At 47.2% G+C, this 21,664-nt stretch overlaps 1 protein-coding gene across 2 annotated transcripts in view; it reads left to right on the top strand.

Annotated features, from left to right (window-relative positions):
* Nucleotides 1–1,190: 1,190 nt before the first annotated feature.
* Nucleotides 1,191–21,664, top strand: part of SH3KBP1 (SH3 domain containing kinase binding protein 1) — a 325,546-nt gene continuing 305,072 nt past the window's right edge. Inside the window, exon 1 of one of the 2 annotated variants that reach the window (XM_066599837.1) lies at nt 1,191–1,480. In XM_066599837.1, the coding sequence (XP_066455934.1) occupies nt 1,477–1,480 (4 nt within the window). In that variant the 5' untranslated portion in view covers nt 1,191–1,476. The remainder of the gene's footprint in view (nt 1,481–21,664) is intronic. The other variant, XM_066599838.1, reaches the window with a different exon arrangement.

Below are 21,664 nucleotides of genomic sequence, written 5' to 3'. Positions count from 1 at the left end.
GTCGACCCCGCCTCACCCCGCTGCTGTGAGTCTCCCATGGCGAAGGCTGCTGCTTGTGGTCCCTGGGCCGCTGTGAATGTGACTCTGCTCATCCTCCACCCCCCACCCATACCTCTCCTATCCTCCACTCCCGGCAACACTGTCACTGTATCCCCCGCCCTTGCAGTATGTCATGTCCCGGACCCACGCTCTGTCACTCTCACCCGGCGCTGTCCTCCCCTCTGTGCTTCCACTGTCCTCACCAGACGCTGTTTCTGTCCTTCCCATGGGGTCGGCACTCCCTCACTGTCCCCGAGCGCTCTGTGCTCCCGGTTGCCCACCCGCTGTCAGTCTCCTTGCCGGGGGCATTGCAGGGAGGCTGGCGTGGAAGGCGCTTGCAGCTTACACTGGAGTCTATCGCACAGCCCAGCCAATCAGCACCTGGGGACGTACCCTACACCTCCCACAGCACAATGACAGGTCTCCACTCATTGTTTAGTATCCAGTACCCATGGTGAGACCCCTACTGATCAGCAAGTTACCCTCTATCCTGCGGATGTGTTACAGATGACCTTACAGCCGTGTGCCCTCAGTATTTGCCTCCATATTTACTGTCATTGATTTTATTTGCTACTGGACAAATATAAATCCGTATTTGTCCAATAGAAAAGTATACTAATACGGAGGCAAAAACTGAAAAAAATAAGTCATGCTGGGCTGAAATAATAATTAAAGAAAACGGCTGTGAAAAATACGACAATAGCTCTGTTTTACGGTTCGAAAAAACGGATCGAATACGGCGTTAAAATATGCGAATCTGAAAGCACCCTTATGAGTTATCAAGACATGCGCCTAAACTGGTCCTTTACGCATCAGTTCTTTGCGAACATCGAGCGCCCAGCTCGCCTGTCCCAGGTGTTTCACCCAGTGTCCTGCATCTCCAGGTGCCAGTGATGCCATCTGTCAGTGCCCATGTGGCACATACACCAATGGCCATGGTTGAGTATTTGCAGCCTTCAGTCATTGGGGCACTGATACATGCGTTGGGTGGGTGAAGGCTGTGCCAGGTTGTACCCATGTGAGTGCGGACCCGAGCACACTGCACAGGAGGAGGAGCAGCGGCTCTCGCGATGCTTGGTCCCCGGAGCTGGGTGACACTGACGGCGGCCACAGAGCATCAGTGAGGCGGCACACACTGCAGGAGCGGCTGCGGGAGGAGGAGGAGGCGCCGGGGAGGAAGGAAGGGGAAATGCTGCGCTCATCACTGCCACCCTGCCATACACAGCGCCTCATCTCCACTGCTGACAGCCTCTGCCGCAGACAATAGCAAGGTGCCCCCTGGACCACCCTGGCATCACCTGCTGCCCAGCTCTTCTCTATGAGGCTGGCTCATCACCCACTGGGCTGCCCCTATTCCTCTCACTGGTGAGCCCTCCGCACTGCTCTCTATTAAAGGGCCAGCAGGAAACTTTAAAGTAGGACCCTGATTCCACATAAATGGGTGAGTGGCGATTATATGTGTATTATAGTCCTGGGGAAGATGCAGCATAGGGGATCCTATAGACATATATACACACCTCCATGTGTCTGCACTATACTATATGCATACCAAGCATGTCATGGCACAGAGAGGTGTCTATCTACATTATATGCACTGAACTGTGAATATAGCATATTTACCATATATATATAATAAACACCTAGACATAAATATGCACTTGCCATACCATGTATGCATTAAACGTGCCATGATCTACAATATATACCATAACCTGTCTACCATATATACACGTGCACAACTAGTTATACCATGCAACATACACACCGTATATACCAGAATATCACATACACCCTGATGCCTCCCACAGTATTGGGCTCAGTTGCAGCACCATAAAGGAATGCTGCTTGTGTTCTGCATTTGCTGGTGTATTTTGTCTGTGTGTGTGTATATATATGTATATATATATATATATATATATATACACACACACATATGAGCTTGGTGTGACACCCTGTGGTCTATAACACCGGCATACAGTGCTGGGTAGGATTACTATTGTACTCACACCCCTTTGTGTCTTATGCCGGCTGCTGGCACCTTGGATGTGAATAATACAGTAGTAGTTGGCTGTTGTATGGCCCCAAGAGGATGCAGTCAGCACGGGGTTAATATTTCCCCTGCAGTTATTATACAGCGGTGATGATACAATGTAGCGGGCACGGTGTGGCATTTGGGTGCTGTTACTGTAGTAGTGTTTGCTCATTGTGTAATGATGACTCTTGTATGCAGATGAATCATTACTAAGGGAACGGATGCTCATTTAGGTACAAGGGGGCAGATTTACTAACGTGGTCTAATAGTGTAAAATTAGATGCTACATGTATCACGCTGGCGCATACATTGCGGTAAATTAGACTTTTACCTTATTGTACCATTTTTTAGATGAGTTTTTTTGCACAGAAGATCGGTGCCTGCCATTATTAATCTGGTGCAATTTTTTTGACTTGACACAACCACACCCCCTTTTCAAAACACACTTTTAAAAAGTGTCTAGTGGGGTGTAAAAAAAATCTAAAAATACATATAAATGTGGTTCACAGCATGTAAGCTAATTTTTTTGTCAGAATTTAAAGGGCTTATAAGCTATTGATGGCCTATACGTAGATCAAGCTATCAATAGTAGGTTGGAGGGAGTCCGTCCTTTGGGATCCCCTCTTATCTGCTCTTCGCCGGGTCAGTGTTCTTGTGTAATGAGTTGTGTAATTTCTGCAGGAAGCAGACAGCTCCGTTCTCACTGCGGTGGTCAAGCTTGGTATTGTAGGCCCAGTTTGCATTGAAGTGAATGGGAACTTGGCCTGCAATACCAAGCCTGGCCATTGCAGTGCGGACGGAGCTGTTAGCTTCCTGCAGAAATCAGATCATTGAATGAACACACCAACCCAGCAAACAGCTAACTGGTGGGGTCCCAGGTGCAGAACCCCGCTGATTTATTATTGATGATCTATTCTGCAGATAGGCACCAATATTTTACACCTCAACAACCCCTTTAAGCCATAATTCATGGCACATGGGGATTGGTATAGTAGATTTGGACTTGCATTGATTTGGTTCTACATTACTTACCATTATATGGGTATGTTGAGCTGCAGCGGTCCTATGTGTGACGGCTCAGGAAGTCCTTGCTGACAACCACGAACATGGCACTACAACAAGTCAACAAGTGCTATCAACTACAAAAGCAAGAGGTTCATTTATCAATAATACGGTATTACGTTTCAACATTCGGTATCTTCTTCAGGCGATACAAGATGTGTTATATAGGCTAGAAGAAGACGCCGGTTCGGCACTGAGACATATCGCCATATTATTGATGAAGCCTTTATATAGAGACTTGCTGTATTCCCACTTTTCTTCTTTGGCGCTGTGGTGAAGCGGAGCTGATCCCTCATTCCCTGTTTGGGAGGCAGCAGCACCTGACACCATCTCTATGTGCTTCCATTAGTATGGTGCCTGGAATTGCCCATCCTACAGGTTAGGGTGGGGTCACATCTACATTGGGGGTTCTGCTTTCCTGCTCTGTTCGAGGAGGCGGAAAGGGGAATCCCCGCGGCTGACCGGCTCAGTCTGTGGACGGAAGCGAACAGCGCTGAATGGACCCCATTGGCTATAATGGGGTCCGTCTGCTTCCCGCCAGCTGCCCGGCTTTTGGACAAAGGAAAACGCACTGCATGCAGCGCTATTTCTTTCAGTATTTTGAGCCGGATCTGTGATGGAACCTCCGTCCCAACGCAGATGTGAGGCCGGCCTCAGCACTGTACCTAGTCTTGTGGTGCGGCACTCCTAGGGTCGCCATGAGGCGCTGACCTTTTTTCTTTGTTTTTCTCACACTGGGTAGGACACCATGTGATTGGAATAATGTTGGCATGCACAAGGTAATGGCTGAATAAGTGCGCAGGACCAGAATATAGGTTCATATATTACATTTTATGTATCCGTCCGTCCGTCCATCTGTCTGTACAATATGACCAAATTGCAGGGACTCTTTATCTTGTTATACAGGGGGGCTTCAGAAAAGTATCCCAGTGCCGCACACGTATGAAAGCGGTCTACAAGAAAATCTGCAACCAATCACAGCGCAGCTTTCAGTTCTTATACTGCTGAGATAAAATGAAAACTGCACTGTGATTGGTTTCCATTTCTTATGCTTTTGAGGTAAAATGAAAGCTGCACTGTGAGTGGTTGCTATTTCTTATACTGATAAGGTAAAATGAAAGCTGCGCTGTGATTGGTTTCAATTTCTTATGCTTTTGAGGTAAAATGAAAGCTGCGCTGTGATTGGTTGCTATTTCTTATACTGATAAGGTAAAAGGAAAGCTGCGCAGTGATTGGTTGCGATTCCTTATACCGCTGAGGTAACATGAAAGCTGCGCTGAGATTGGTTGCTATTTCTTATAGTGCTGAGGTAAAATGAAAGCTACGCTGTGATTGGTTGCCATTTCCTATGCTTCTCAGGTAAAATGAAAGCTGCGCTGTGATTGGTTACTATTTCTTATACTTCTGTGCAGAGGCGTAGCTTGAAGCTCCTGGGCCCCAATGCAACACCTATAACAGGGCCCCCAAATATAATGCTTTATTCATAGTACTGGTCTCTCTATATGGAGAAGATGGGACTTATGGCCCCTTGAGGCTCCTGGGCCTGGGTGCAACTGCATCCCCTATAGATATACCCCTGCTTCTGAGGTAAAATGAAAGTTGTTCTATGATTGGTTGCCATTTCTTATATTGCTGAGATAAAATGAAAGCTGCGCTGTGATTGGTTGCCATTTCTTATACTGCTAAAGTCAAATGAAAGCTGCAGGGAAGAATTGCAGCATGTTCTACTGGCAACCAAGACTGATTTTCTTTTAGACAGCTTTCATAAGAGTGTGGTGCCGGCCTACACCCTCATGACCCCCTGTACATGTGAATGATATGTTATAGGCAGGATAGAACCTAAATGTACAGGGCCCCTATGCCAAACTTTGGAATGGGCCCACCCTCTTAAGGCCTCATGTCCAGGGCCTGGTCGGATTCCCAGCGGAATCTGGTCCGGTACCCCCAGAGACCCCATACTCTCCGGGTCCACGCGAGTGTCTCTTCCGGCGCATGACATGTAGCGCATGACGCGTCTGCACTGGGCTGTGACGCGGATTCCTACAATACTTTTGCCGTGCTCACAGTGGAAGTATCGCGGAACGGATGGCTTCCATTGACTGCACAGAATAGAACACGCTGCGATTCTTCTCTGAGAGCGGAAAATCACAGTTGATTTCCACTTGTGGGCATGGGAGAATCCTTTAACACAGCATGTCTATGAACGGACATTGCTGAGGAATTCGTGGCGGCTGTCTGGCCGCGATTTCCGCAATGATAATCCATCCGTGGGAATTCGGCCTAAATCAGCCCACCAATCTGACCTTTGATCTCAAGCCCCCAAATGAATGGTGCCCTTCCTTGCTCCTGGCTTCTTCTCTTCAGGGCACTCGGCTCCTGATGCCAGCTAGTGTATTATATCTGCTGAGGCGCACTTTACAGTATTATGACACTGTGCGCCAGGCCCTGAAGAGCCTGTTGTATCAGGGGAGCCTGTGGGCCCCCCAAATTATGGGGCCTGGCAGTGGCAACCTCTATAATTACACCACTGGACATAAGTGCAGTGATTTCTGCTCGTACATCGGGCTAGACTTGCACACATATCGCTTAGGGCTTATTCACAAGGACTATATTCCAGCGTGAGTGTTGTGCGATGCGTACAAAACTCACACAAATATGGAATCCATTTTTTTGCATGGATTCATTCACACTAGCGATTTTGGAACACCTTGCCATTGTTTACAATGGCACCTTAAAAGACATTGCATGGCACTCGCACGCTGTGCAATGTATATGCGAGGGTGATGTGTTGTTTCCGTTTTAGTCAATGGGAAACACGTGCGATCTTATCACAGCGTGAAAAATGTGCGTAAGGGTGCAATTTCACAAAAGCGATATGATTTTTTTTTTTTTTTAAATCATTTTTTATTCACATTTTCAATAAACATCATGTCATCTTTTACAACTGTTAATTTGTCGTCTATTTATTAACTAACTTAAGCTAACGTTTCTCGCAGAGGTGTCATGTTAATCCATTAGCATTAATAGAGCCTGGACTGACCATCTGAGTGTATAACACATATAATCAGGTGGGGGGGGGGGGGGGGGAAAGGGGGGGGGAAGGGAGTGGGGGGGGAGGGAGGGGGTCGAGTCGGTGTGTGACACGTCTGTGTGTTAGGCCCAATCGGTTCTCCGCCCAGCAGCTCCCGCCCGTCGCTGAAGGAACTCCGACATCCAGCAGCCGGGGTCCCCTACTCTTGTTTGCCTCTAAGGTGAAGTGTTTTTTGTGTTTTTAGGTCGCCTTTTCCCCTCCACGGACCCCCAGCCCATACGGTAAAGCCGGGGGGGGGGAGGGTCGAGGCCGGGACCCCACAGCTCTCTTTGTCTATCCTTCGTTATTCTGAGTCTCTAAGCCCGGGTTATTTGCGGTGCGTAGCCTAGGTCGGGCTTCTATTGCATGCGCTTCCACAGCTCCCATTTTTTCAGGAACTTGTCGCGTGTTCCCATTTTCCAGCTGGTTAACTCTTCCAGATTGTATAAGAGGTCTACTTTCTCCCTCCATTGCTCAATTGTAGGTGGGGTCTTTTGCAGCCATCGGATCGGGATGAGTGTTTTAGCCACTTCAATGAGTAGGGCTATCATGCTGTCTCTATGTGGTTGGAAGTTGGGTGATGGTCTACTGAGGAAAATTATATCAGGCGTTAGCTCAAAGTCTGGTCTTACGCTCTTGATTGCATTCTCCACGCCCCTCCAGAAATTGGTTAGTGTGGCACAATCCCACCATATGTGGCGGTACGACCCCGTCGCTGAGTCGCACCTCCAGCACTTTTCATGCGGGGCCAGCTTGTGAGCAAAGAGCCATTGCGGGGTCCTGTACCACCTAGATAGTAGTTTGTAATGGCTTTCTTGGAGGAGTACGCAGGGTGAGAAGCCAAACGCCCTACGCAGGATTGTTTTCGTGTCTGAGTGTGAAAGTGAGATGTCTAGTTCTATCTCCCATGAGGTCAGGTAAGCCGGTTTGGACACCTTCGTTGGGGCTACGTAATGTGTCAGCGCTTGTTTTATGCCTATGTGTTTTAAAGGGTTCTCTCGAGCAAATTTCTCAAATGGAGTGGCTGGTCTAGTAGATCTATATTTTTTCCCTAAATTCCTCCGTTATTTGAGAAATATGTGCCTTTTGTAGGAACGATAGGTGCGTATCCGGGAAGAGGGCCTGAATCACCTCTGTCGACTCCTTGCTGGCTAATTGTTGGATATCCTCTATTTTCTTGTCAGTGCATTTGGCCCATATGCTTCTAGTCGCCGGATCCGTCAGGGTTCCCACTAGTTTGCAGATTGTGCCTATTGGAGCTATAGGGGAGGGATCCGGTGCCAACGAGTCGCTCAGTTTTGCCCAGGTCTCGAGGGGACCCCTCAACAGAGGGCCACACCTGTCAAGTCTGTGTGCGCTTTTTGGAGGGTGCCAGAGATCATCCAACCATGCGCCACCATGTGTTGCTCTGGCCATCTGCTGTAATAGGGGGTCCCTCTTTGGATTCGCCAATTCCCACCAGTATCCTAGTTGTATGGCCTTGTAGATGTCCTGGGGACACGGCATATCTATCCCTCCCTCCCATCTCCTCTTAGTTAGAAGAGAATGGGCCATTCTTGGCCTTTTCTGTTTCCATATGTATCCTATGAAACCCGCTTTGAGCGACTGAAAGAATGTGTTTGGGATGTGAATGGGCAACATGCGGAGTTTGTAGGTGATTATGGGCATAACATACGATTTGAGGATGTTTTTTCGCCCAAACCAAGATATGTAGGGGATATCGTATGAGCGTAGGAGGTTTTTGACTTGAGTTAGGAGTGGTAGGAAGTTGGCGCTATATAGTTTCTCAGCATCTTTGGTGATTTTAATCCCCAGGTAGTCGATAGTATTTTCTAGCCAAGTAAAGGGGGATAGTGTCTTGAGTGTTTTGCTGCTCTCTCGTGGGACTGAGACATTTAATATGTTAGATTTCCCGAAGTTTATTTTGAAATCGGATATTTGGCCGAAGTTTTCCAGTAAAGTCACTAGTTTGGGGACACCTTTATGGGGATTTGATATGATGAACATAATGTCGTCGGCAAATGCTGCCAACGACAAGTTTTCCTGACCTACCGTGATCCCCTCTATCTCCGGGTGTTGTCTCACCTCCTGCAGGAGGGGTTCTATAGCTAGAACGAAGAGGGATGGTGAAAGGGGGCAGCCCTGACGTGTTCCGTTGTGAATGTTGAACGGTTGGGAGAGAGTGTTGTTAACTCTCAGTCTTGCGTAGGGATTCTTATATAGTGAAAAGATTGCTGTTATCAATTGGTTGGGAAGATTATAATGGTTCAAAACTTTTTCTAAGTATATCCAATTGACGCGATCGAATGCTTTTTCAGCATCTGTTCCTATCAGGACCAAGGGGATTTTATGTTTTTGTGCATATCTCATTGCGTGGATAATTCTATAGCTGTTGTCCTTTCCTTCTCTACCTTTTATAAATCCGGCTTGTTCTTTATTTACTAATTTGGGGAGTAAGTCTTCTATTCTTTTGGCTAGCAATTTCGCCCATAGTTTCACATCTAAATTAATTAGTGATATTGGTCTATAATTGTTACACACTTCTGGATCTTTATTGTCTTTTTGTATGAGGGTCACGTGGGCTTCTAGGGCTTGTTTGGGGAGTTCATTGCCCTGCAATAGGGAGTTGAATACGCTCGTTAAGTTTGGGATTAGTATTTTCTTAAACGTTTTGTAATAGTTTGCCGAGAAACCATCAGGGCCCGGACTTTTACCCAACTGGCAGGATGTGATCAGTTCTTCGACCTCCTTTTCTGTTACTTGGGAGGTTAATGACTGGGCGTCTGTTTCCTCTATTTTTGGGAGTTTTAGTTTGCTCAAAAATAAGTCTGTTTTAGTTCTCAGCTGTTCTAGGTCATCTGGTGTGCTGTTCCCTCTTATATTGTATAGTTTCTCATAGAACGAGTGGAAGACTTTTGCTATGTCCTGGGTGGTTGTAACTATTTTCCCTGTGTTGTCCCTAATTGAATTAATCTGGTTTCTGGTGCGGGCTTTTTTGAGTTGTGCGGTCACGAATTTGCTTCCTTTATTCCCTTGTATGAAGAGTGTTTGCTTTAAGAATAGATGTTTTTTGTTGAATCGGGACCGTAGAAGTTTTCCCAATTCCCGCCGCTTGTCTATAAGCTCTTCCCGCCTGTCTTTAGCTTGTGATTGTTTTGCTATTCTCTCTAGCTTCGCAATCTGGGATAGTAAAGTGTCTATCTCCATTTGTTGGGCTTTTTTTGTTCTAGATCCCAGGGCAATCAGTAATCCCCTCATGTAGGCCTTGTGTGCTTCCCAAATCACCGGGGGCTCTAGTTCGTCTTTGTTATTTAGTTGGAAATATTCTTCCAGTAGGTCTGTCAGTTTGGTTTTTTCCTCTATGTTGTCTAGAAGGGCGTCATTTAGTCTCCATGTCCATTCTTTTGGGGCTTCCAACCCTATCTTTATATCTATGTGGATCGGGGCATGATCTGAGAGTGTAATTGTCTCTATTATCGCTTTTTCTACTTGGGGCAATAGGTTATTGGAAACAAATATATAGTCCAGCCTTTGGTATGTGTCGTGGACCTGGGAGTAGTAAGAGTAATCTTTAGTTGCGGGGTTTAGGGTCCGCCATGCATCTACCAAATTTAAACTCCCCAGTGCCTTAATAGCCCTGCTAAGCTGTCCCCTCGAGACCTGCGACTTGCCCCTAGACGAGTCCAGTAGTGGGTCTAGTGTTACATTCCAATCCCCCCCCAGGATAACGGGTCCTATAGCAAATTCTTTGAGGATGTCTAGTTGTTTGATGAGCCAGTCTATCTGATTTGTATTTGGCACATACAGGTTAGCTATTGTTAGGTTAACATTATTTAACTTCCCTCTCAGAAAAAGGACTCTGCCCTCTTCGTCTGAGTATTTTGACGATAAGACAAAGTTGGTTGTTTTGTGAAACAATGTAGAAACCCCTTTCGAGGCTGAGTGTGGGTGGGAGCTGTGGAAGGCCTGCGCGAACGCCCTACCAGGGAGAGAAAAGCATTTGTCTCCCCTGTAGTGCGTCTCTTGCATGAGAAGTATTTTTGTTTTGTATTTTTTGAGTAGCTGTGAGATCCCGTACCTCTTCCTCGGCGTGTTGAGGCCTCTCACGTTGAACGAGGTGCATCTTAACATTTCCTCAGTCATCATATCTCAGACGGGCGAGAGCTGCTAGGCAGGTGGGCGTCGGTATCTCTGAGTTGTCGAGGGGGGGCCTGTGAAAAAAGGGACAAGAAAATTGAAGCAGAGGTCAAGTATCTATCTGTATACTGTTCGAGTTTAGAGCTGTCTTCTCGGCAATCTCTCACGGTTCTTCTGTGGCTTCTGGCGATTACCGGAATCTGCTGCGTCGGGCTTTTGGGTCGTGTGCGGTAGTTGGAAGCGATATGATTTTTAATCAAGAAATGCTTGGTTCTGACGTGAAAATCGCACGTTGGGAAGAATGATATCAGGGCGAGATATGAATGTTGCCCTAGGGTGGGTTCACATTGATTTTGGTCATCCATGTATGGCTTCTGTTCGAGGATTCTGTCAGGAATTGCGAAAACTGCATTTAGAAGGAACGTGGACGGAACTAAAAGTTGCAGGCTTTAGTTGCGGAGATTAAAGTTGCAGGCTTTAGTTGTGGAGATTAAAGTTGCAGGCTTTAGTTGCGCAGATTAAAGTTGCAGGCTTTAGTTGCGGAGATTAAAGTTGCAGGCTTTAGTTGTGGAGATTAAAGTTGCAGGCTTTAGTTGCGCAGATTAAAGTTGCAGGCTTTAGTTGCGGAGATTAAAGTTGCAGGCTTTAGTTGCAGAGATTAAAGTTGCAGGCTTTAGTTGCGCAGATTAAAGTTGCAGGCTTTAGTTGCGGAGATTAAAGTTGCAGGCTTTAGTTGCGCAGATTAAAGTTGCAGGCTTTAGTTGCGGAGATTAAAGTTGCAGGCTTTAGTTGCGGAGATTAAAGTTGCAGGCTTTAGTTGCGCAGATTAAAGTTGCAGGCTTTAGTTGCGGAGATTAAAGTTGCAGTCTTTATTTGCGGAGATTAAAGTTGCAGGCTTCGGTCCCTCTTTGTCTCCTTTGGTTTCTGCTATGTCAGCTGCATAGAATAGTGTAGTCGATTACACCGATCTGTCTGGTTACATTTGCAAAAATGAGCAGAAACCTGAACCAAGAACAAAGTTTGCGCCTTTGGTCCAGCACCGCCCCCTGTGATAGTGGCATCTCAGCATGAGTGCAGCCGTGTATCTGAATGGATGTCTGTGTGCTGTAAAAGTCGCAGTGTGGGACCTTTAGGTCATTGAACGTTTCAACCCACATTTTTCTCCAGGTATTACCATGTAGTTGTAAGAGATTCTATGGGATGAACGTATGTAGAGCAGTTCTTTCATCACTGACTCTTTCATAAAGTTACACTTAAAGTTATGAGATCTCATAGAGATATACTGTATTGAAAGCCCACCCCAGGGCGGCAACTGCAATCTGTATACACTAATTGTCAAAAAATATCAAGTTGTCGGAATCAAATGAGACTTTATATATGTGATTGTAACGTTGCCGCAGCCGCGGTTCCAGCCTGACTTACCGCAGCGGATTGGCCGTTCCCTGTGGACGAGATTTCTGAGAAATCTCGTCCACATGGCTGACTAATCCTGAGATTAGCGGCCGCAGGCGGATTTGCCGCAGCGAAATTCCGTGGCAAATCTGCCCTGTGTGAACCCAGCCTTAGGCTGCCTGTACACGGGAGCCTGCAGCCGAATATGACCCTGTGCCTGGCCGGCATCCGTGTGTACCTGTCTTTTCTGTTCTTCATCTGTATCGTGGATGGCTGCGGCGAGCCGCCGTTGGTCACACATAACGCAGATTTTTTTTTCCCCGCGCCGTCACTAAGTAATGACGCTGAATCCGGGGCTAACCACACTGTCTTCAGTTCTGTCTATTTCACATAGTGTGTCCCAGCTTAACCGTAAGTCTCTGGACTCGAACTCATACATGAATATGATGCTTCGAGTTTGGAACCGGAGACCAGTGGTCAAGCCGGACACACTTCGGAAGGACGTACATAAAATGGACGGAGTTAGAGGTGTGGTTAGCCCCTTAGGCTGCCTGCACACGGGCGCCTACGGATTCCGCAGTAAATACCGCCCATAAACATGTTATTTATAATCGCTTTTTCCTCTACACCAGTGATGGGCAACCTTTTGAGCTTGGTGTGTCAAAATTCCCTAAAACTCGGGTGGTGTGTTACTTTGAGAAAAAAACATAAATTTGCGATATTTAGAGTTTAAATAACAAAAATGTATAATTGTAATATATAACTGTATTTAACAAAAACGCCCATAGCACAGGCCCGCGCCTCTCCCAGCCTCCCCCTCACTTATCTCAGTAATGATGAGCCCCCAGCAGTGACAGTGACCCCCACAGCGGCCCCCAGCTGTGACAGTGGCCCCCACAGCGCCCCCTGCAGTGACAGCGGCCCCCCACAGCAGCCCCAACAACGGCCCCCAGCAGTGACAGTGGCCCCCACAGCGCCCCCCAGCAGTGACAACGGCCCCCCACAGCAGCCCACAGCAGTGACAGTGGCCTCCCACAGCGCCCCCCACAGCGTCCCCTAGCAGTGACAGCACCCCCCACAGCGGCCACCAGCAGTGACAGCGGCCCTCAGCAGGGACAGTGCCCTCCACAGCGGCCCCCAGCAGTGACAGTGACCCCCACAGCCTGCCCCAAGCAGTGACAGTGCCCCCCACAGCGGCTCCCACCAGTGAAAGTGCCCTCCACGGCAGCCCCCAGCAGTGACAGTACCGCCCGAGACCCATATACTTACCCCCTCCACCTAGTGGAAGCTGTGCTCCTCCTCTGCCCTCCGCGCTGCTAGCAGCGATGATCTCCGGCGCACACTGTGACGTCAGTGAGCTGCCGGACGCCTCCTCCCCTCTGTTTTCGCGGAACCAAGTAGTAGGAGACGTAAGGGGAGGGGGGAGGAGGATCCCGGCTGCACACTGACGTCACGGTGTGCGCCGGGATCAACGTTGCTAGTAGCGCTGCTTAGTGAATACAAGCAGGGAAGCTGCGGCCCCTGCCGGTATTCACTATTACCAGGGTAAACGTCCGACAGCGGCCAAGTGTCAGCGACTATGGCTACGCGTGTCAGTGCTGACACGCGTGTCATAGGTTCGCCATCACGGATTCCACGCGGACGGCTTCCATTGAAGTCAATGCACGCGGAATCCGACCTGCCTGTAAGACCACGGCCACACAGGGCGGATTCCCGACGGAAATGTCGCGGTTTGGCCGCAGCAAAAAACGCGAGATTTCCGCCGGGAGAACTGCCGCGGAAAAAGCCGTGGCGGCTTTGAAGCGGCTCGGCCGCTTGCTCTTCCTCTACGGCCGGCGCTCCCATAGAGGAGAGCGCGGCCACAACGGAAAAAAAAACAAATAGACATGCTGCGTTCGGCAAATGGAGCATGCCGCGTTTTTTCTCCCGCGCGTGAAAAATGCAATTCTTTTAAAATGCCATCCGCGGGTGCAAAAATCAATTTAATGGACCCGCGGATGGCCAATGATTCCCTATGGGCAAAATCCGCTGGGGATTCCGCAATTCCATTTACCCAGTGGACATGAGGCCTAAAAGTGAACATTGCTCCAGAGCAGAAGTGATCTGCTGATATCAAGGGTGTACTGTTATTACAGGTGCCAGTAATGTGCCAGTAAACAATACGAGCAGTACTATACGTGTTATTCGTTTGGGTTAGATTGTGATTGTCTATAATTACCAGTTAGATAACAATCAGACCACATTTTATTAGCAATCAGAAATCAAGGCAATTACAAAGGGTGCCCTTAGGCCGCTCTCACACATGCTTCACAAAATGCCGCGTCCGAAACCACAGCATTTTACCGCAATTTCGTTTGGCGTTTTCGAACACGTTACAGCATGTGACAGCATTTTTTAACGCACCCCATCATTGTGCTGGCTGATGAGGTGTGTTAAAAAGCGCTATAGTGCGCAAAAATAGAGCAGACAGCTCACAAAGATCGCGCCGTTAGAAACAGCTTGGGGGATGTGGGGGATGCAGAATGCTGGGGAGTCTGTGATGACTTGGGAGAGGACAGTATATGGAAACTATGAGGACGGGGAGAGGATAGTATATGGCGGCTATGAGGATGGGGAGAGGATAGTATATGGAGGCTCTGAGGACGGGGAGAGGATAGTATATGGAGGCTATGAGGACGGGGAGAGGATAGTATATGGAGGCTATGAGGACGGGGAGAGGATAGTATATGGAGGCTATGAGGACGGGGAGAGGATAGTATATGGAGGCTATGAGGACGGGGAGAGGATAGTATATGGAGGCTATGAGGACGGGGAGAGGATAGTATATGGAGGCTATGAGGACGGGGAGAGGATAGTATATGGAGGCTATGAGGACGGGGAGAGGATAGTATATGGAGGTTATGAGGACGGGGAGAGGATAGTATATGGAGGCTATGAGGACGGGGAGAGGATAGTATATGGAGGCTATGAGGACGGGGAGAGGATAGTATATGGAGGCTATGAGGACAGGGAGAGGATACTATATGGAGGCTATGAGGACGGGGAGAGGATAGTATATGGAGGCTATGAGGTCGGGGAGAGGATAGTATATGGGGGCTATGAGGACGGGGAGAGGATAGTATATGGAGGCTATGAGGACGGGGAGAGGATAGTATATGGAGGCTATGAGGACGGGGAGAGGATAGTATATGGAGGCTATGAGGACGGGGAGAGGATAGTATATGGAGGCTATGAGGACGGGGAGAGGATAGTATATGGAGGCTATGAGGACGGGGAGAGGATAGTTTATGGAGGCTATGAGGACGGGGAGAGGATAGTATATGGAGGCTATGAGGACGGGGAGAGGATAGTATATGGAGGCTATGAGGACGGGGAGAGGATAGTATATGGAGGCTATGAGGACGGGGAGAGGATAGTATATGGAGGCTATGAGGATGGGGAGAGGATAGTATATGGAGGCTATGAGGACGGGGAGAGGACAGTATATGGAAACTATGAGGACGGGGAGAGGATAGTATATGGAGGCTATGAGGACGGGGAGAGGATAGTATATGGAAGCTATGAGGACAGGGAGAGGATAGTATATGGAGGCTATGAGGACAGGGAGAGGATAGTATATGGAGGCTATGAGGACGGGGAGAGGATAGTATATGGAGGCTATGAGGATGGGGAGAGGATAGTATATGGAGGCTATGAGGACGGGGAGAGGACAGTATATGGAAACTATGAGGACGGGGAGAGGATAGTATATGGAGGCTATGAGGACGGGGAGAGGATAGTATATGGAAGCTATGAGGACAGGGAGAGGATAGTATATGGAGGCTATGAGGACAGGGAGAGGATAGTATATGGAGGCTATGAGGACGGGGAGAGGATAGTATATGGAGGCTATGAGGACGGGGAGAGGATAGTATATGGAGGCTATGAGGACGGGGAGAGGATAGTATATGGAAGCGGTGATGGGGCTGGAATGACTGTGGGGTGTGGAACCCCATCCTTCATGTGTATAACTAAAGTACTTACTCCATTCTTTCACATAAGGGAATCGCATATACAGCAATTCTTTGATTAGTAGTGGTTATAAGAATTGTCCCCTTCAATTCTGCTATTCAGTATATATTAAGAAATCATTGTAATTCCCTTTGGAGACCCGCAGACTTTTTCCGATATGTTCATGAGCACGAGCCCGTAGTTAGAGAAGCTGGTGCGGCCATCTTTATTTCCCCAGGCCTGGGGGGTCGCTTTAAGAAACGCTGCTTAAAATACAAATACATTACTTTACTAATCCAATGCCTTAATTCATATTATATCACTAGATTATTCTAGGCATACCGCCAAGACAAAACCGTATGCCTAGCAAAATGTAAACTCACTGCATATATAATAATGTACATGCAAAACCCAAATATTGAGTACACTGTGTGAGCCAAAATACTGACATCTATGGATGTTTCTTTTGGCTGTCTGCACGGCATTCGGTATGAGCAAGGCCAGGGCTTCACAGCCATACTGAGGCACTCACAGTTCACTATATAAGTGGGGCATTAAAGGAGAGCTAGAAAATATGGCAGCTTTCCTTCAAACACAGCGCCACTCTTGTCTTCGGGTTGTGTCTGGGAGTGCAGTTCAGTCCCCATTAACTTCAATGGAGCTGAGCTGCAATACCAGACACAACCTCAATGGACTAGGGTGGTGCTTTGTTTGAAAGAAAGAAGCCATGCTTTCCAACCTTTTTAAGCGAATTGCAGGCAGTTTAATGTTTCCCAATGGGAAAGAAAGTTGCAATTATCTATCGTCATGAATTCACACAAAAGAAGGAAAGAGTACACTATCACAGCGTAAAGTCAAAGAATATTTCAACTTTATTATAAAAATTCTTAAAACCATTTATAGACACAAATAGAGAGAGAGAGAGAGAGAGAGAGCAACTGCCTGGCCTATAAAACTCATTATGTCTACTGGCGGTCCCCACAAGATTGAACAGTACCTCCATTGACCTACGTCAAAGGCCTCTCACCTAACCGACCAGGACTGCGGCACTGATCAGAAGACAATAATGATGGGTGTCTAATGGAGAAGACTTGGGTTATATCCCCTGTTGCAAGCCCTGTTAAAGGGTCAGACACTGACTAATAGGGTAGCTACCTCTAATAGGTGGCAGTTTTTTTTCCTTCTGGTTGAGAGCTGATTTTCATGTCCTTTTTCCAAGGGAGAATAAGCCTGGCTTGTATGACTTCCTATGTTAACTTGATGCCTCTACAAGGAGAAACAGTACCCTCCATACATGAAAGTGGATATTCCACTAACGGGATTACATTAAAGGGGTATTCCGGGATTTTACTATTGATGAGCTATCCTCAGGTCATCAGTAGTTGATGGGCCCAAGGATCTGCTGCTTGGAATTGCCGACCATCAACTATTGATGAGCTATCCTGAGGATTGGTCATCAATAGTAAAGGTCTAGAATCCCCCTTTAAGCAAATTGTTTTGTGGTGGTTCACCTAAAGCTCTCTGATACTTTTGAACACGTTTTTTGGTTCACTCAGATGTCTTTATCTAAAGTTAGAAGAACATAAGAGATGAAGATGCTGTATCATCCGACTATTTCTATGCCTAATGTTCCCCCTTACCACTGCAGTGGGCACAAAGAACATGGCAGGGACCCTTTTTAGATGAATTTGTAATATTATATTGAGTTCAATCATCATTCATACCATGATTTTTTTTAATGTAGAGAGTCACGGACCTTAGCAGGCACGAATCTACAAGGAGGGTCAGTATCTTTAATGATTGACCTCGATGACTCTGCATCACAGAGAGCTTTAGTTTTCAAGATTTCCTTTTGATTGCAGAAGTTTCCTTCTACTCCATCAACACAAGTTTAGATTTAACTGCTAGTAAAATGTGTCTTTTATTGTCTTTCAACAAAAAATGAGAATAAAAATGCTTCATATTCTGTATCTTAGAGGAAAAATTCACTGATTGCTGCAATACGTTTTCTTTGTGGACTAATGTGTTTGCTGTCAGTAAACCTCATCTATAGTCATCTATCATACATGGCAGACAATGTTAATGGAGGAAAAACGGAATAGCTAGGAAAGAAAACACTCATGTCGCTGGATTGATTGAGGCATTTATGGAGTTCATCTTTTCGGACAGTTTTCCCGCCCGCTCTCCCTGCTGTAGGTTGTGTATATTTTCAGAAATCCCTTTATATTCACAGTGTAATCTCTTTTTTGGACATTTTCAGACAAGCGTATTTTCACTCCATATTAAGTCCGTGTTAATGAGTTAATGTGATCTATAGGGTAATCACATGGCCTTATTTTTTACAGCTGTTTTTCAAAAATACAACATAATCTTTTTTTTTGCATATTTTGCGAACGTATTGGTATTCTTTTCTATTGGGCAAAAACTGATCAGTATTAGCCCAATACAAAAAAACACAGAGGCAAATACAGATGAAACACTGATGACATGCAAAAGTAATGTCTTGTGAAAAATGCCTGTACGGCTGGATTCACATGGGCGTATATAGCCCGCGTTTTCAAGCCCGGCCGATATACGCTGCCCCTCTGATGCATTGGTTTACAATGCATCAGTTCACATGGGTGTATTTCCGCAGCATAAAAACGCCAGACCGGCCAAGATAGTCCATTTTAGCCGGGCACTTTTATGCCGGTGGCTGCATAGACTCCCATGGTAGCCTATAACAGCGGCTGGAGACGGAAGGTGGGAGGGAGTTTAGCAGCGTGACTGCTAAACTCCCACCCCTTTTTCTCCTCCTCTTCCCCCCTTGCCGACTGTTTGCAATTGGAAGGGTGGGGCAGGGGCGGAGCTAGTTGCTAAGATCCTGCACCGCCCCCTCCCATTGCTGCCTGCAACAAGGGGCGGAGAGGGGGTGGGAGCTTAGCACACTAGCTACCGCCCTGTCCCGTCTCCTCCCCTTGCTGAGAGACGGCGAAGGGTAGGGAAGGGGGAGGCAGTTTAGCAGAGCTAAACTATCTTCCCCCAACCAATAGCATTGCAGGCTTGGCGTATATGTGCCGAGCCAGGGCCGTCTGAACGGGCGCACAAATGTTAGATTTGTGCGCCTGTTCACGCTTTTTTACTTCGTGTAAAAGAGCCCTAATACGGATCCTTGTTACGGACATGTTTTTATACGCTCCTGTAAAACCAACCTATGACAGACGCTACAAATCTCCGAGAATACAAAACTACACCTGGACATGGTGCTAAACAAAATCTGCACGCATTTCAGAGCACGCTGCATATTTTCAAATGTTCCAGGAATAGTGCAGATCTTCATAGTGGATTTGAAGTTTTTTTAGGGGAAAAGGTAAAGTTTGCATGAAATTCTGCATGCAGAACATTTCCCACAGGTTCGCTGTAGATTTGCATCAGTAATCGTTCAGTGTGAATGCAGGGAAATATAAACAATGAAACTATCATTGATTTGTACAGTAGTGCTGCCTTAAAAATCATTGCTATTAAGGGCTGGATCTGTAAGTGTAAAGGGCACTTGTAAAAGCTGGCAGCGAGCGATCACGATGATGGAAATGTCTGATGGATGCTTTTAAGCCACTGATTATTCATTGGTCGTTATTGCCTTTGCACAGCGTGCAGTAGGAAGACCACAAGGACCCAACTGACTAATATAATAGGCACAGAAAGCCAATGCATTTATTTCTTTGTAAGTATGTGGCCAATTTACTGCAATGTGATTGTAAAAACAATATGTTAGCTTCACCCATAATTCTCATGCAGTTACAACAGGAGGATTTACGATGATTTCTTATAAAAATGGAGATTTATTGCAATCTTCATGAAGGTTGTACCAGCTTCAGAAAAATATAGAATAGTTAAATTAGTCATCGTTCGTGTCAATATGTCCTGGAGCTGTCATGTTGAAGGTCAATGACTCTTTCCCAGGCCCTTCTTTGTGTCTCCCTCATTCCCCTGCTGCCTGTTTTTGTCTGTCATATACGAGTATACTAAAAATATAATCTTGAAGATAAGGAAAGATAAAAATTGTCAGTCTGATGCTGAAATATCTAATCATATTAATAAGGATAATAAAACACTTGGACTAAGCTTACTTGACAAAAGGGAACAAGGTAAATATTCCGACTAAAGGTGGTCATACATTGGCCGATCAAGTAATATGCAAGGTTGCCTCCCGACTCCCCTACAACAGCAGATGTTGCGCGAGATACTGACTTTTTGCCAATGTCAGATATTAGGGCAGATAAACATCAAGCAGTAGCATTTCAACTGCCTGATCCTATTGTACTTGGCAGATCTGCTGCGGTATTGGTGTATCTTGTCTCCACCGGAAGCTAGAGGCGGACCGGCTTTTGTCAGAGTTTACGCCCCCTGACAGGCCCCTAGCTTTCGATTGACTGCTGGTGTGTCTGCCGTTCTGTCCCCACAGCTCCAGACTCTATGGATTTTAGCTTCTCCAAGACAGCGGTGGCGTCTGACACGGGTCACACAGCAGCGCTGGGGGCATCAGAAGACGAGACCCGCCACACCCCCACACACAGCCGTCGGGGGGAAGGAACTGTCATGTGGCACCGGGCTGAAGCTGTGCTTGGGGCTTTTCTACGGCATCCAGTGACGCATCCTGAAGCGCAGAAGAGAATGCCGCCGGCAGGGAAAGTGACTGCGCTCCCGTCAGCGGAGAGACATTATAGCGTACCGGCAATTATGAGAGCCAACCCAGCCTGCAGAGAAGAGAGGACACCGGGGACTGTAACATCGGGGCCAGGTGCTGACATGGGAGGGGAGAGGAGCCGGCCCAGGCAGCGGAGAAGGAAGGACACCGGGGACAGTAACATCTGGGCCAGGTGCTGACATGGGAGGAGAGAGGAGCATAGTGACAGGGAAGCTGAGAGTGCAGCAGCGGCGAACACAGTCACAGCGGGGTCGGGAGCACAGCCACCGCTGAGGCCACAGCTACCCGGACTTGGAAGGCGCAGCACTACCAGCGTTGGAGTTGCATGCCTTCCAGAGAGATACATTCATAGAGGACATCCAGACAGACCATCAGCCAATCGGAAACTACGGGTGTGACAGGGGGTGTCAACTCCAGCTAAGGCCGTTCAGCCCTTAGTTTCCAGTGTTGACAAGATACATCAGTACCAGCTGCTGCTAGACATTTTTGGCAGCGGCTTTGCCCTTCACTGCATGCAAAACACATGCACACTCTGTGACCATACATATGTAGGCTATACGAGTGTTTGGCTGGCAACTATCTAATGTGCATGTGCAAAACTGCTAGACGGCACTCTTTGTTTCAAGGTTTAATAGGTTTTCTAGGGAAATACTATTGATGGCCTACCCTAAAGATAGGTCATCAGTAGTTATTTGGCTGGGGTCCACATCTCTAGACGCTGGTTGATTAGCTAATCAGGTGCCCGCTGTCAGTGTCGTTAAATACTAGAGCAATAGAGAGGAAGCTGCTGCTCTGACCCCTGTGTAGTGGACGGCACTTGTAACCGCAGGCACATCTCTTTCTAAAATGAGTGGGAGTTGTACCTGCGGTTACAAGTGTCGGCCACTACACAGGGGTCAGAGCAGCAGCTTACGCTACGTACCCTTGTGTGTAATGGTGCTGACAGTGAGCAACCAATCAGGTGATCAGTCATGGTTCCCTGTGGTGTATCCCAGCCAATCAACTATTGGTCATCAACAGTATTTACCTGGAAAAACCCCTTTAAGGGCTCAGTCACACAGGCGTTTTTACGCGTGTTTGTTAGTTGCGTTTGCGATCCGCATCTATATAGAACTAATGCTTTTCAATGGCAGCGGTCACACGGACGATTTTTTTTCCATGCGCATAAAATTCGCACCTACAAAAGATAGAACATATGGTGGCAATAGATGTGGTCACGATGGGTTTCTTTTACACGCGCAGTGCGATCTTTTTT

This window comes from Eleutherodactylus coqui, chromosome 4, assembly GCF_035609145.1.
Source record: "Eleutherodactylus coqui strain aEleCoq1 chromosome 4, aEleCoq1.hap1, whole genome shotgun sequence".
NCBI lineage: Eukaryota > Metazoa > Chordata > Amphibia > Anura > Eleutherodactylidae > Eleutherodactylus > Eleutherodactylus coqui.
The sequence above is the reverse complement of the archived record's forward strand: the minus strand, read 5'-3'. Positions and strand labels throughout refer to the sequence as shown.